Source organism: Sturnira hondurensis, unplaced genomic scaffold (genome assembly GCF_014824575.4).
Source record: "Sturnira hondurensis isolate 20B ecotype Veracruz unplaced genomic scaffold, ASM1482457v3 Scaffold0022910, whole genome shotgun sequence".
Classification (NCBI taxonomy): Eukaryota; Metazoa; Chordata; class Mammalia; order Chiroptera; family Phyllostomidae; genus Sturnira; species Sturnira hondurensis.
The window spans coordinates 8246416-8263242 of NW_028095541.1; the positions used below are offsets into that span (position 1 = coordinate 8246416).

Sequence of the window (16827 nt, forward strand, 5' to 3'; positions counted from 1 at the left end):
TTTTCTTCCTTCTGCTCCACATCCTTGGTTTAAGTCCCACTTTCCTTCTCTTCACTCTTGATTCCCTGTACACGTTTCTTTATTTCCCTTTGCATAGCCTTTACTTTTTCATCTATTTTGCGATCATACTCAACCAGCTCTGTGAACATCCTAATTATACCAGTGTTTTGAACTCTTCATCTGATAGGTTGGCTTTCTCTTCATCTCTTAGTTGTGTTTTTTGATCTTTGATCTGTTCTTTCATTTGGGCCATATCTTTTTGTCCTGGCTTATGCCTGTAGGATTGTAAGGGGTGGAGCCTTAGGTATTCTCCAGGGCAGGGCAACCCACATCTACCTTGAGGCACTGCATGTGGGTGAGAGGTCCGAGAGGGAACAAAGCCGCTTGCTGGCTCTTAGCTGTCTTTCATTCAGTCCCCCTGCTACCCACAAGCAATGTGGGTCCTTCTGGTGCTGATTCCTGGGGGGTGGGTGGTGTCGTGTACATTCTAGGGCCCTGTGGATTAGGAGTTTCTCCCACTGCCACAACCCCCACAGGTTTTTTCAGGTAGAGATTTTGAGGCTTTATTTTCCTGTACTGGAACCCTGGTTTGTGTGGTTTGTCTCACTCCCTAGTTGTTCCTTCTGGTTTATCTGTACACAAATGTCAGATTACGTGCTCTGCCAGTGTCTCCTTGCCTGCAACAATCTTCCAGACACCACCTTAGGGGAATTCCTTTCCACCCCTCTAGTCTGGATGAATGTTTCTTCATTAACTCCTTGGTCGTCAGACTTCAAATAGTTCAGTTTTCTGGCAGTCTGATTGTTTTCAGTTTTCAAATTTGTTGTTTTCCTTTTAATTGTGGGAGGAGGCAGAGTGTATCTGCTCACGTCCCCATCTTGGCTGGAAGTCCTAAGTCAGTTTTAAGAGACATTCCAAAAATGCTTGGACAGAAGCAGTTCAGTAGAATAAGTATTAATGTCTTCAGATTTATTTCTCTGCAGGACTATATTCATTTTGTTTTTAAGGCTTACATTTTAAAAAAATTTTTACCTAATTTTTCTATTTTTTAAAAGATTTTTATTTACTTATTTATCTTTGGAGAGGAAGGGAAGGAGAGAAGGAGAGAAACATCAATGTATGGTTGCCTCTCGTGAGTCCCCTGCTGGGAACTGGCCTGCAACTCAGGCATGTGCCCTGACTGGGAATGGAACCGCGATTGCATGGTTCACAGGCCTGTGCTCAATCCACTGAGCTACACCAGCCAGGGCTAAGGCTTACGTTTTAAGGTCCATTTCATTTCTTCTGTGAAATGACAAAGAAGTGTGTCATTATCATAATCAGAAATCTCTGTGCTTTTCTTTGATTTTCAGTTGTAAGTTATATGTAGGGATTCTGTTAAATTAATTAGGAAAACACTATTTTTATAGGAGACTTGGCTCAGATCATTACTTTCGATTCAGTCAGACTTAGCTGTATTGTACTTCTGACCCAGCAGCCCTAATTAGAGATTGTTTTGCAGAGAGAAAGGGCGTAATGAAAAATACAATAATTGTTTTTAAGTTAAATTGTGGTTTTCTTAATTATCTTTCTGTGTTTAAATTTTTAGAAATATGGAAAACTGACCACTTGTACTGGTTGCCGAACACAGTGCAGGTTCTTTGACATGACTCAGTGTATCGGTCCTAATGGATACATGGAGCCATACTGTTCCACTGCTTGCATGAACAGTCACAAGACAAAATATGCAAAGTCCCAAAGTAAGTTTCTGGAATTTTGGAATTTAAAAGCATTAATAACATGACTAATATTTTAACTACTTTCTCTCCTTAAACTTTATGCTTTTTAAAAAAATTTTATTTTATTTCTTTTTCTTTAGAGGGGAAGGGAAGGAGAGTTTAGAGGGGAAGGGAAAGAGAGAGGGAGAGAAACATCAGTGTATGGTTGCTTCTCATGCGTCCGTGCTGGGAACTGGCCTGCAACCCAGGCATGTGCCCTGACTGGGAATTGAACCGTGGTCATTTGGTTCGCAGGCCCGCTCAATCCACTGAGCTATGCCAGCCAGGGCTACACTTTATGCTTTTTAAATAACTATGTAAACTTTATTTTTATTTTCACCAAAGTATTACTGAAAACTTTTAAAATTTTGATAATTACAATTTTCATTGAATTTTTTGGTTATTCTTGAAGTTCTGTTCATGTCTGTTCTTAGCTGAAACTATTTCTCCATCCAAACATTATCTGATACTGAGACTTTTCCATGTGTCTGTGTGTGTTCATAGTAGAGACATAGTAGACTTCATTATGATGGTATTTTTTAACGTATAAATAATCTTGGAAATTAAAGGATAGTGTATAGAAGTTTCCATGAAGAAACTAATTTGAGGTCAATTTAGATTTTTTTAAAAAAACCTTTATTACTTTATAAAGTAATCAGATATATACCTTTTCTCTCCTAGGTTTGGGAATTATTTGCCATTTTTGTAAGCGAAACTCTTTACCTCAATATCAAGCCACAATGCCTGATGGAAAACTATATAACTTTTGCAATTCCAGTTGTGTGGCTAAATTTCAGGTTTGATAGTTATTTTGCGTATCTCATACCCCAATAAAGTAGACGTAGAAAATGAACAGTGTAATATGCTTATTTAATGTGTTAATTTTTCCAGTTTGTTGTGGGTCACATTGGTGGTGGAAATTTTAGAGTCACTAGTAGACCTGCCTGACTCCAGCTCTCTACTTAAATGATCTAATTGAGTTTTTAATTGTATTTATGACATAGACTTTGAACGAAAATAGATAAAATCGAGCTCCCTGCCTAAGGCATTTTCTTAGTAGATAGTTTAGATAATATCATATGACTCTTAGTGGGGGATTCCGTTTTATGAAGGATATAGGTGTATTTAACCTGGAATTGATGAGCGTAAATGTTTTCTTCATGTGTTAGAAATATTGCTGGTAGGAAAGGGATTGGATTTGTTATAGTATGCCCTAAATTAATACAAGATAAGTTTCTGGAAGACATTTTTCATTTCAGTAAATGAAAACAACTTTTTATTTTGGTAAATTTACATAGTTCTTCAAAGTTGGCATTTGGGTAGTCTTCGAAGACAGTATTAGTGGAAGTGTTCAGACTTAAGCTGCTTGACCACTAGGAAGGATAGTGTAGAGGGGATTTAGTATTAGTTAAGTGGGCTGAGTAGGTTTAAAATTTCAGGGTGCTAGGCATAGTTTCACACCAGTGCAGAGTCATGAGTCGTGAGTTCATTAGCTCTGAACAGTTCTGTGTTGCAGGCACTGTGTTCTCTGTTAATTTAGTTAAAATGAAAACTCGGTCTTATGTATGTTACAGTAGTTAACAATTATTATCATTTAAGTTGAGGTGGTTTTGAATTCAGCCTGGTGAATGTTTTTGTTAACTAGTATATATGCTCAGCTGAGGTTAGATGATTACCCATATTCAAGACTTAAGTTTTATTTTGGAAGTTGGGATTATGGTCATTGATACACCCTTAGAGTGGTAATACTGCTACTGACTTTTTTGGCTTTTCATAAAGTAGAAATTAAGGAATAAGGAGTAATTAGATGAATGAAGGGCAGTGTCTTTGGCATTCTGCTGGTCAGTTTATAACTTTATTCCCTTTGATGTTGTTAGGTAAACTGAAATGTTAATTGAAAATGTTTTAACTACTTTTTTCTTTTAATTGAAACTTGTATTGCCCATGATTTGATGAGACTGCTGTATAACAGTACATTGTATAATTAAGCAGGGTTTAGATTCTGACTTCTGAGGGATGCATGCAAGTAAACCTGTAGGCAGCCTTTTCACTTTGTGACTCCATATAAAAGTAATACAAGGTTGACAAATAGAAAAACAGCATTTCCCCTTTGTATCTTAAAGCCAGCCTTAAATTTTGAACTCCATGTCTTCATAAGATGATATTTTAATACAAAATAAGATAATAGGATGGTATTTCATTTGTAAAAAAATTAATTTTAATGGATTTGAAGGTATTTTGAAAACAATAAGGGAACGGTGATTTTTATTTGAAAATTTATTCACCTGATAGTCACTGTCTTAAATCTGCATGCTTTATTTTTTCACAAATTTTAATTGTGTTGAACAATGCAGAAGTTTTAAAAAATTGTTTTTTTAATCCTCATCTAAGGACGTGTTTATTGATTTTAGAGAGAGAGGAAGGGGTGGGGAGAGACAGACAGACATCAATATGGAGAAACATCAATTGGTTGCCTCCCATAAGCACCCTGACTGAGAATCAAACCTGCAACATTCCGGTGTATAGGACGATTCTCCAACCAACGTGGCCAGGAAACAAACAATGCAGTTTAAGAAATTAGATAAAGGTTGTTTTCTCTTAACTGCAACATTGAAAAAAAATTTATGAACTATTTCATACATTGAGAAGATTATATAATATGGTATACTTTTTAAAGACAAAATTGAGAAAAATTGAATATTAAATATCAGTATATTTACCCACTTAGATTAGATTAAAAGTACTTTTTCTTTTTTGATTAAAAATTTTAAAGCCCATAAATAGTTCCTACTATTAGTACCAGTCTATAAATCTTCCCCCCTTCCTAATTTTGTATAAGAAATGATCACCTTTAAAAAGTAACATGGGCTGTTTTCATTGATGAACTTGGAATGGCAAGGATAGCAACAGTGTAAGAGGGACAGGTCAGCGGTCAGTCAGCTGTTAGAGAGCAGGGGGTTAGGGTTTAAAATTAAAAAAAAATAGTTTATTGATTTTAGAGAAAGGGAGGAAGGGAGAGAAAGAAACATCAGTTTTGTTGTTCCAATTATTTATACATTTCATTTGTTGATTCTTGTATGTACCCTGATTTGGGATTGAACCTGCAACCCTGGTATACTGGCACAACACTCTAGCCAAATGAGATAACCAGCCAGCACCTGGAGATGAAATTTTTATTTACTAGTTCAGAACTTGGTTAAACAATATCAGTATTATTTGCTTACAATTTCTTAATGAGAAAAAATGTCATGGTTGATATGATTCTTTTTCGTATTTTTAAAATTAGTAATTCTGTGATAAATGAATTTTAATCTCAGAAAATGTACTTTAGAATAATGGTATACTTTTTAAAGACAAAATTGAGAAATGTAATTTTGTGTGTTGAAATACTTAAACAAAATACCTACTATTTTCTGCATATTTGACAGTTGTCACAAAATTTCTAAAGTCTGCGTCAGGCTCAGTGTATTTTATTCTTCGTTTTGTTTAAGGCTCTAAGTATGCAGTCATCTCCAAATGGCCAGTTTGTAGCTCCAAGTGATATTCAGTTGAAATGCAACTATTGCAAAAATTCCTTTTGTTCAAAGCCAGAAATCCTGGAATGGGAGGCAAGTCATATTATGTTATGTTTATTAACTAGTGCTAAAGAAAGTCTAGTAGAATAACTGGTTTTTCACTTTGAGAATCTGTTCTAGGTGGAGAAGGACAACTTTTTCAGATTATGTGTACCATTAAGAAAGAAAAGATGCTGTCATTAAATATGATGCATCATCATATTTGAATTATTTATGTGGGAGTGGCACCAACAAAGGATTTTTTTAATGTAAACCAAATTACTGAAGTCATTATATATTACATTCATAATATAATGAATTATATTATTGTATATGGAATGGCACTTTGTTTAGCTATGTTTCTGGAGTATCTGTACTGTATTTTCACCATCTTTTCTCTCTACCTGTCCTTATAAATATTTTCTATGAACTTTAACATCTTGTATTGCCTGCTACCTATAAAATAGAATTTGGTAGTCATTTACCATGTTGCCATTTAGCATTTGATAATTTTTTTATAATAAAAGCATCCTTCACAGGAAAAAGTATAAAGGACACATAGACAAAAACTAAGGGGGGTGGAAATGGGAGGGAGGTGGGGAGCACTGGGGGGGGGGTGGGCTGGGATGGGAGTAAAAGACAGAATACTGTACTTGAACAATAATTAAAAAAAAGAAAAAGCATCTTAAGGTAAATTTATTTTCCCTTCTCACCACTCTTGTGTTTACTATTTTATTAATTTACTTTGTCATATTTTTTTGCCATTAGCAAAAACTGATCATTAATTTTTCTTCCCATAAAGGCACAGTAATAGTGGCTGGATGGACAAGATGGTCTTGGCTGAACATTGCTATGTTTTTTGTTTTTGTTTTTTAATTTTTAAAAGGTTTTATATTTATTTTTAGAGAAAGGGTAGGAGACGGGGAGAGGGGGAGAGAAACATTGATGAGCAAGAGACACATTGATTGGTTGCTTTTCTCACCCCCTTCCCCCCAAATTGGGGATCCGTCCAGCAGGCAGCCAGGCCCTGACCTGGAATTAAACTGGCAATGACACCCAACCCACTGAGCCAGGGCTGAACATTGCTTTTTTGGGCATTTTTCATCTTTGGCCATTCTTTTATCTTTTTTGAGGGCATGTAGTATATAAAATGGTGTACAAACTGTAGTACTGACAATAGATGGCTCCTGGGCCAAAACTTACTAGTTGCTGTTGGTAAATTTTAGGTAAAGGTGGTGCCCCAAACCAGACTATACAATTTTTAGAGTACTTTAGAAAGCTGAAATTTCGTTGTCTTAACACTTTAGTTCTTAGAAAATTTTCTAGTTTGTTAATTTGATTGGTGTAGTGTCAACAATATTTTAACTAATCGTTCTTTGAGACTTGATGGAACTCAGTGATTATTTTTAGTGACTAGAGCCCTCCTTACATCCTAGCCAGAAGAATGTTGAAGGTCCATAAGAAAGGATAAAGGAATGGTGGGGAAAGAGGAAAAGGGCCCAAGAGCAAGCACGTAGAGTAGTATCATACAGGAGATGAAGGTCCTGCATAAATTGAGTCTTGATGATAGAAGAAAATGAGGTCCTTCCCACCCTCTCCATGTCAGCACCAAGCTGCTTTTGCAGTCTTATTGCTGTGTTGCTTCATTTTTGTGGAGGGCAAGTACTGGAAGGTGTTAGGAAACACCATCAAACTGAATGAGTGCTGTGCCTGCCCCCCAGGTGATTTAGAATTTGGGGCCTCTTCCGTTCTTTTCCTTTATACTTACATGTCCTTGATGGGACATTTTTCCATTGATGATTGCCTTACTAACTTGAGGTACTTCCTAGGCTCTTTCACTTTTTCTTATCTGGGTCACCAGGTATCTTTGCTAATATTAAATGACTTAGACCTTATCTGTGTCCTCCATGATAGCATGGGAGACACTGCTGTCTGGGAAGTGTTAACTTGTTACTCTTCAGCTGCATATTTGAAAAGTATCTCTGGCTATTATGGGTTTGGGGCCAGGAGAAATAACTAAATAATTACTAACCTTGCTCTATTCAAGGGAGTTCCCTTAGTCTCAGATTTTAGCAGCACACTGTGTGATAGCTCCAAGTAGAATACCTTAGCCACAATAGGTCTGTTACTGTTAAGCTGGGACAGGAATGAGATTGAGCCTACTTGACTATACTCAGTAATTTTTATCTTTTTGTAGCTTACCCATATTGTATCTTCCATTGTTTTCTTCTCATTTCTGCAGTTCTGTTAGCAACACCAGATTGTTCTCTTGCTTTGGTGATGCTTGTACTCTGCCGTTGTAATTTTGGGGTAGTTAATGGTATTACATTTTGTGGAGCTCAGTGAGTTAGTTAAACTAGATATCTGTGGCCTATCAAATGTATTCCCAAGGAAGATAATATTAAGTAGGTACATGATTTAACTTAGTTTCTGTAAATGTGGCTTATTTATTTCTTAAACTTGTTCTCGAGATGGTTGTCCTCTGCTTACCAAGGTTCCCATTGTGCATTTAGAATAAAGTGCATCAATTCTGCAGCAGAACCTGCTCAGACGACTATAAGAAGCTGCATTGCATAGTTACATATTGCGAGTACTGTCAAGAGGAGAAGACTCTTCACGAAACAGTAAATTTCTCTGGCGTTAAGAGACCCTTCTGTAGTGAAGGCAAGTGTACATACAGTGTTGTTCATAACTTATTAATATTTAACACTAATTTTTTGCCAAAATATTTTCCAGCTATATAACTACATATGTGCAGAGGAGCTGTACAATGTTAGTGTGGCTGAACATGAAAAATTGAGTTTGCTTTCTGTTGACTTCTTTTGTTACATATATTTAATAGACTGCTGAATCTTAGGTGTTACATGTATAAAAATTTAGTAATCTGTTTTCCATTTCAGAGAAGTTTTGAGAATTAAAAAAACCACTATCCTACCATGTCATTTCTCAACATGTGAATTGCAACCTAAAAGTTGACTTTCCAAGCAGACTAGAATTCTTTGCTATTGGATCTATTTTTCTGTTTAGCAAACTGCCTAGCCTCCAGAGGTTTTCAGTAGACCAGAAAGAAAATTACCTGTGGTATTCCTATAATAGGGAGAAATACTCAGGCTTTCAATTTGGGATGCCAGAGAAACACTTTTGTTAGAGTGCATTCTGAAATTCTCTTTCTTCTCACTTACACTTCTGCAGACTATGGGGCCTGGCAGCAGATTATAGGAATGGACTCCAGTCCTCATTCTAATTGTCCAGAGATAGGAACCAGGATTGTCACTATAGGTTTTAGGCTCTTGTGCTTATTATTTTTCCCCAAATGTCATGTGCTTGCTTGAATTTGGCTTTCACTTTCTATTCTTTCTTTGGCCCTAAACACTGATCTCCCAGCTTTCCTGTCTGCTATCCTCATCTATTATTTTTCAATTAGTTTTTCCTCCCTGAATCCACTTTTTTTGTGGATTTCTGTTATTAGGGGCAAGAAAAAGATTGGAGATTTTTTGGGCTGGGAACCACCATGTTCCAGTAATTTGTCAAAATTACTAACACAAAGGGAAAAATGAGAGGCACCCACTCTTTATTCTTTAGGCCTTTTAGAAAACATGGAGTTGTTCCTTTGGCCACATACACACAAATTTACAAGAAAGGTGATATTGTCGACTTAAGGGAATGGGAATTATTCAAAAACAAATGCCCCACAAATGTTACCATGGCAAAACCGGAAGTCTATGGGATGTCCAGCGTTTTGGCGTCTCAGGCCACATAGGAAGAAGAGTTGTTTTGGACCACACATCAGTTATACAAACACTAATGAAAACTGATGAACAAAAAAAAGGTTTTAAGTAGATTTACAATTTTGTGTTCGGCTACATGTAGCCTATAGGCTACGGTTTGGACACCCCTGGATAGTATCACCTGGCATACAGTGGGCATTTTTGTAAACAAAGAAGGGCAAGACTCTTGCCAAGATAATTTAATATATGTATTGGGTATATTAAGCACTCTTAAGAGCTGAGATAGCTTCCTAAAATATGTGGAGGTAAATGATCAGAAAAATAAGGAAGTCAAAGAGGAAGGTACCTGGGTTCACCTGAAGTGCCAGCCTGCTCCACCCAGAGTAACATACTTTGTGAGAACCCATGGAAAGGATCCTGAGCTGCTGGAACCCATTCCCTATGAATTCATGGCATGATAAGTGTGAAAAAAAATAAAAGACCTCTGTACTGTTGGGGGAGAAAATGTTAGAAAATCCTAAATGCCAGCAGTAGAGAATGACAGCAATACCAAAAGATTATCAGCTCTTTCAACATTATATGAGTATATCTTACATAGAAGTTTATGTATGTAAGAAGATATTGCTTATAAAACAAAGCATTCAGTTTTATAGGTTTATTTGGTACATTTCACCTGGTATGAAAGGGTGCTATGTTTACTGTTAAGATCACAGCTATAATGAAAAGTGACATAGTGTTTCTGACATAGTGTTTCATTGAAAAGATAGATTCTGAATTAATTTAACTCTTTTTACACCTGAATTTTTGTTCACTGACATTTTCAGTGATTCCTTAACATGAGTGCTTTGATGTTGATGGCTATATCCATATCGGTGATCTTGTACGATTTGGATTATGTGGATTTGACTAAAATGAACAGACAAGTACTATCAAATAGATAATTGATGTTTATTTTGAGAAAATAATTTTTATTCAGAGGGACTTATTACCATGTTAGGTGGCAATAAAAGCTTAAAAAAAGGATCTGTGTCTTTTTATCTGTTTAATGTATTTTGTGCTTTTTCTAACTGTATCTGGTTATCTGCTGGAACCTGTTTGAAATAATAATATATATACTACCTGGTACTTCCACTAAAATCTAGTTAGAAAATTAAAGCTAATAAAGGTGAAATAATAGAAATGTTTGTAAATATAGTTCAGAGTAACAGAAAACAAGTCATAGATTAATTGTCAAAATATATTGTGTATAAAACAATTGCAATTTGAGTTCATGGTTGGTAAAGGTCATTTAAAAGTAGGTTAATGAAGGCACAGTTTTTGGAGGAAATGTAACTTGAGCTTGTTGTTAAAGGATGGCCGAATTTCAGTAGATAAGGAGCGGGAAGTAATTTTTATGTGGCACAGCATGAGTAAAATATGGAAGATTATTTAATCTTCATAGAGATATTATAGGGAGTAAATAAGATAGATACGTAAAAAAAAATTAAGATGATGTATCTACATAGTAGGTAAAAGAAATATTCTCCTGAAGTAATAATAGGATGACAAAATGTTTTCTGTCTACACGTGAATAAACCGGTTTTACTTTCTTGAAGGTCCATGTAGGGGTGGCAGAGACAAAAAAGACTAGAAAATTGGTCTAAAATGCCTACTTAGCTGAATTATATCCTTAAGTTTGTTTTTTGAGTGAAAGTGTTAATGCCATAATTCTTACTTTCATTCTCAAGAATCTAACATTTCATTTATTAAAATACTAGTTTGTGCTGTGTTTATGATACCTAAGCAAGGTTATATTTAAATAGAGCCAATAAAACAGTGCTGAGACATTACCAGATTTGAGTGTCTTAGAACATGAATTATTTGAACCCACATGGTATCCAATATAATATTCCATGTCTTGTTTGAATTTTTACAGGTTGGTGTTGATCACAGGAGATTTCAGTTTTGATCAGGAGAGAAAGAGGACTTTATATTTAAATTTATAGACAGTTTCTAAAGCTTATGATCTATTTGCCATAAATTCTCACCCCCAAAAGTAGCTTTTGGTGTATTTTTTATTTTAATATTAAAACCTTTTATTTTTCAGGCTGCAAACTATTATACAAACAAGATTTTGCAAGACGCTTAGGATTGAGATGTGTTACTTGTAACTACTGCTCTCAACTATGTAAGAAGGGAGCAACTAAAGAGTTGGATGGTGTTGTGAGAGATTTCTGTAGTGAGGACTGCTGTAAAAAATTTCAGGATTGGTACTACAAGGCAAGTAACTAAAGATCTTTATTAAAATCACTACTTTAACCAGTCTTTAAAAAAACATTGTAGTTATTGCCATGTGGGTTATAGTAGCTTATTTATTTTAAAAAGGTACACACTTTGGGCTTAGCCCAGATTATATAGTTCATTAAAATTTTTGTCATTTTAGTTTATTCTTCATAACTTGAAATGATTTTTTTACCCAAAACTAGGCTATGCCTGTATTTCCAGCAGTGTAGCTTAACAAAATGGATTATTTCTCTAAAATTTGTTGTGTCTTTATTTCACTAAATACAATAGAAATATTTTTGATGACTACTTAATCAGTGTTGAACATTAGCAGGTAATTATGGATACTTAAGGTGTGTCATTTTTGCCTTTTTAATTTGGATCTTTGGAGAGTTTCAGATTGAAAGTATACCTGTATGAATCAGTAGAGACCAAAACCCATTTAATTTGAAACTCTAAATGTGTGTGTGTTTTACTAAAGTCTGTATCTAAGAATGTTAAGACAAATCCCTTTTGGTGCATTACATTGATTTCTTTCTGGATTAGTGAGTGAGTATAAATTGGTGCTTTGGTTAGTCAGATATCACCCAAGGAAAATTGATTTCTTGTCCTGAACATGGAAAACTATCCCCATTAAAAAATTTTCATTATGGATGTAGTTCTAAAGCATGTGAAGACAGATGTCATCCTAACTTCAGTATTGCAAAATACTACCAGAGAAACAGTGAAATGGTTAAACTATGTAGACTATTACTTAGTTCCCTTAATGAAAGTGAGTAGTGTTGAAATTACACGAAGACTTGTAGGAATTTTTGGTTGAAGTTCTTGAATATGTAAAGCTCAAAATATTAACTAACATTTTTTTAATAAAAAGAGGAGGAGATACTTTCCAAATTGTCAGAGATTGTTGAGGCTAAGAGTTTTGGCACACTTTTGTTTTTTAATGTTTTTTTTTTTTTTTTTTTAGATTTTATTTATTTATTTTTTGAAGAGATGGGAAGGGAAGGAGAAGGAGAGGGAGAGAAACATCAGTGTGTGATAGCCCCTCACATGCCCCCAACTGGGGACCTGGCCCGCAACTGAGGTGTGTGCCCTGACTAGGAATTAAACTGGCAACCCTTTGGTTTGCAGGCCCGTGCACAATCCAGCCAGGGCAAGTTTTGGTACACTTTTTAAGTTACCTGATTATTTTACTGTGGCACATGACTTAAAGGTTCAAATTTTAGGACAGGCATAATGACATCGTCTAATATGCATTCCTTTTAGTCTAAATCCATACCCTGTTCTGTAGTAGACAGTAGCAATTTTGAGAAATCACTCACAAAATGTTACTTCAGTGGCTGAATTTTAAGTGCTCAATTTTAGTAAGTGCTCATTTTTAGTTTAGTGAACACAAAAAAGCTTCTTCTCCACTAATTAGGTTTTATTTTTGAAAATGTGTTTTGGATAATCTCAACCAATGAAGGTATTTACTGATTACATATGTGGAAATTCCACTTTATCTGTTACCCTTTTCATAATTTATTGTATAGTTTGAGACAGAATTATTAATGTCCAATAATGATTTCCTGTTGTTTTGTTATATAAAATTTCTGTTTAATTGTATAATTCTAAATCAAAACTTTAATTTCTTAAAATAATCTTCTTGGAGGATTTTGCTTTTTCTTCACAGCAAACAATGTATTTTCCTATTTAACTTCTTTTTTAAAATTCTTCTTGCTTTCTTTTTTTTTTTAAATATCCTCACTGGAGGACATGCTCATTGATTTTAGAGAGAGGCCAAGACACATTGATCAGTTGCCTGCGATACACACCCCAACTGGGAACTGAACCCACAACCTAGGCATGTGCCCTGACCTGTAATCAAACCTGAGACCTTTTCAGTTTACAGGATGGTGCTCCAACCAGCTGAGCCACATTGGCTGGGGCTTCGTATTTTCTTTTGTAATTCCTATCACTTAATGCTTTGATAGTAATCATTCACCTACTCTTTTATCACTGCATTTTAAAAAAATGAATTACTCTGTTATATTCAGAAAGATATATTGGGGATTCATAAAGAATTTCTTTTGAAAATGACTATAAAATCCCTGATTCCATTTATTTTCATAATTTCCTCTCCCTGACTCCCTACAAAACTAGGTCTGATTGGTGTAATGGGGAACAGTGGATATATATGTATCAACTAAAAATGAGTTGAAACTGTCCATTTAATGTAAGGTTACAGGTATTACATCAGTATAGTATAAACTGAATGTGTTTTTTAAATTATTGAAGAAGCAATTTTTAAGAGTTTAGTTACTACCTGCCTATTATTGACTGTTACCCCCCCCAGCCCAAATATGTGACTGTTCCCCGCCACACCCAAATATATAGTGCCTGATTTTCCACAGTGACAGGAAAACAATTGAGTACACAGAATACTTTTAAAAAAATATGTTTTAAACCAGAAACTTACGCCACACTTTAGTTTTTGTGCCACAGAAATGTTAAGCTTTCTTAAGAGTTCTGTTGTGGTTGGGAGTGGTGTTGGTGAGGAATGGTCAGTAATGATGTTTTCAAATTAGCCATCCTGTTTTTAGCCCAGTCCCAAATACTTGACCTAAAGTTTGCAGGAGTGGCTGTCAAATAAAAAACAACCAAAAAAGGAAATTCACAACCTTTAACTTTTTGATTATGACCTTAAAGTCTTAATTAGTATTGAGTTCTGTTATTTTTGTCTTGAAAAAATATATACCTATTTTGTTTTCATGTGCAAATTGGCATTATTTTTGTTCCTTTTTCTTCAGATAGAGAGAAATTATCTGAATTTGTTTTGAACCTTCTGGAAGAAAGGAGCTTGTTACTATAAAAGCCAAATGTCTGTAATTAACAAAATACTGAAGTGATTTCATTTTTCAGATTCTTTGGGTGGAATGTTGTTCTTTATGCCCCTGGCCTTCTAAATTCTTATGTGAAAGGCAATACTACTATATACTATGAGTGAGCCAAGTACTTGGAGTGATTTGAATAAGTTTTATACAAATTCATTTGGAGTTTAGATGCTACATTGAGAAACTTCATGCAGCATTTTACTTATTAAGATTGTGATTCTCTGGTTATTCATATTAACTCATTTTGACTTTCCATTGTCTTTATAAATTGGTGGGTAGTCTACTTTGAATCCTGCCTTCATTTTTAATATTTGGCTTCAGACAAATTACTTTTCTGACATGGATCTTAGTTTTCAGTACTGTTGTGAGGGTATATATGAGGGTATACATAGAGAGTATATAATGTTCTGGCCTTTTATTTTTTAGGTTCTCAATGAATGGGGTAGTCTGCTACAACTTCACTTTTATCCTGTTCTTGCACTTTTTAGACTCAATGAATAGAATGTTACATTTTCAATTTTCCTCCTTTGTCTTTTCTTTGAGTATAAAGTATAAAAAATAGGTAAAAAAATGAAGTCTAAAATACTTGAATGGTTACTTTAAAGAACAGTCTTTGGCTGGTGAGAATTTTACGTAGGGACATTTTTTTAAATTGGGAATATGACCTGGTTGATATAAAGTGCTATAGTGTTACTGAGATTACCACACAATATTACCAGCATTATTAAATGTTTTTTGAAGATTGTATTTATTTATTTTTTAGAGAGAGGGGGGAAGGGAGAGAGAAAGAGAGGTAGAGAAACTATAATGTGTGTTTCCCCCTCATGCGCCCCTATTGGGGACCTGGCTGGCAACCCAGGAGTGTGTTCTGACTGGGAATCAAACCAGCGACCCTTTGCTTTGCTGTCTGGCGCTAAATTCACTAAGCCACACCAGCCAGGGCAGCATTATCAAATTTGAACTTTCAAGTTTTGGGATTAGTGATATTGGCATCACTGAATAGTGATAATTAATACTATAAATCTTCCTTCATTTAACATTTATTCAGCAGGAGAAATACCTGACCTGGAGAAAAAAAAGAACCTGTGTTCTAACTTTAGGATATGTGTGTTATATAACACCTGTTTACCAACACAGTCATTTGTTATATTCCTGACTAGGAATTTTGATGTCGTATTTATTCATAGAACTCCTGTTGAGACATAAAGCGAGAAGTTTCAAAACCCACAGTATAAAACTCTTAAGTAAATTAGAGTACTGAAGAAAAGCTACAGCTATGATTATTATGATTTAAAAATGCTTGACTTCCGCCAAGATGGAGGCGTAGGTGGAAACCCTGCCTTCTCCCACAACCAAGTTTGAATACAACAAAGGTTTGGAGAACAAAGACTCGGCCAAAGAACAGAAAATTGAACTATACGGAAGTCCAACAACAACGAACCGTTCTACCGGACGGGTAAGAGGGGCAGAGCCAGCAGTGGAGCAGGGTTGGGCTGGAAAGATCCCCCGACCCCAGGCACCCAGGCACCCAGGCACCCAGGCATCTGGGGTAGTGTCTGGCGGACCCAGTGAGGGCTCTGGACGGCAGGAGTGAGCAGTGAGATGGACCGTGCAGTCTCCAGCAACGAACCCAGCAGCAGCTGACCGAGGTCGCACATTCGCGAGCAGTGGGACGAATTGCGAGGCCCTCGGTGGCAGTGGGAGGAAGCAAAGGGTGCCCGCCATTGATTTCCTTCGGCCCCGCCCCCACATACAGTGTCACAACCCAGCGACTGGGTTGCCTGGCCCTGGTTAACACCCAGGGCTCTGCTCTTCATATGTAACCCATTCCAAAATATGGCTCAAGAAGAACTCAAAGCCCCTGCACCGATAACTCTTAAGTGACCAGGAAATAGTGAACCTCTCAGATGCACAATTCAAGACACTGGTAATTAGGATGCTCACAGAACTGGTTGATTTTAGCCGCAAATTAGAGGAACATATGAAGGCCAAACTAATTGAAATGACGGGAAATGCACAGGAAACCAATAATGATGGAAAGGAAACAGGGACTCAAATCAAGGGGGTGGACCAGAAGGAAGAAAGAAATGCCCAAACAGGAAGAAGTAAAGTTACAAGAATTCAAAAAAATGAGGAGAGGCTTAGGAACCTCCAGGACATCTTTAAATGTTCCAACATCCGAATTATAGGGGTACCAGAAGGGGAAAAGAAACAGCCACTGGAGTGGAAAATTTATTTGAACAAATAATACAGGAGAACTTCCCCAGTCTGGCAAAGGAAATAGACTTCCAGGAAATCCAGGAAGCTCAGAGAGTGCCAAAGAAGTTGGACCCAAGAAGGAACACACCAAGGCACATCATAATTACATTAGCCAAGATGAAAATGAAGGAGAGAATCCTAGAAGCAGCAAGAGATAAGGGGACAGTTACCTACAAAGGAGTTCCCGTCAGACTGTCAGCGAATTGCTCAAAAGAGACCTTACAGGCAAGAAGGAGCTGGAAGGAAGTATTTCAAGTCATGAAATCCAAAGACCTACATCCAAGACTGCTCTATCCAGCAAAGCTTTCATTTAGAATGGAAGGGCAGATAAAGTACTTCTCAGATAAGATCAAATTCAAGGAGTTCATCACCAAGCCCTTATTATATGAAATGT

General features: G+C 36.1%; 1 protein-coding gene and 1 pseudogene across 2 annotated transcripts in view; both read left to right on the forward strand.

Annotated features, from left to right (window-relative positions):
- Nucleotides 1–16827, forward strand: part of ZMYM2 (zinc finger MYM-type containing 2) — a 125879-nt gene that overhangs the window by 70024 nt on the left and 39028 nt on the right. For both annotated transcript variants that reach the window (XM_037037239.1, XM_037037240.1), the window contains 5 exons: nucleotides 1589–1739; nucleotides 2439–2554; nucleotides 5249–5365; nucleotides 7825–7975; nucleotides 11126–11298. In XM_037037239.1, the coding sequence (XP_036893134.1) occupies nucleotides 1589–1739; nucleotides 2439–2554; nucleotides 5249–5365; nucleotides 7825–7975; nucleotides 11126–11298 (708 nt within the window). The remainder of the gene's footprint in view (nucleotides 1–1588; nucleotides 1740–2438; nucleotides 2555–5248; nucleotides 5366–7824; nucleotides 7976–11125; nucleotides 11299–16827) is intronic.
- LOC118980427 (60S ribosomal protein L21-like) lies at nucleotides 8844–9531 on the forward strand (annotated as a pseudogene).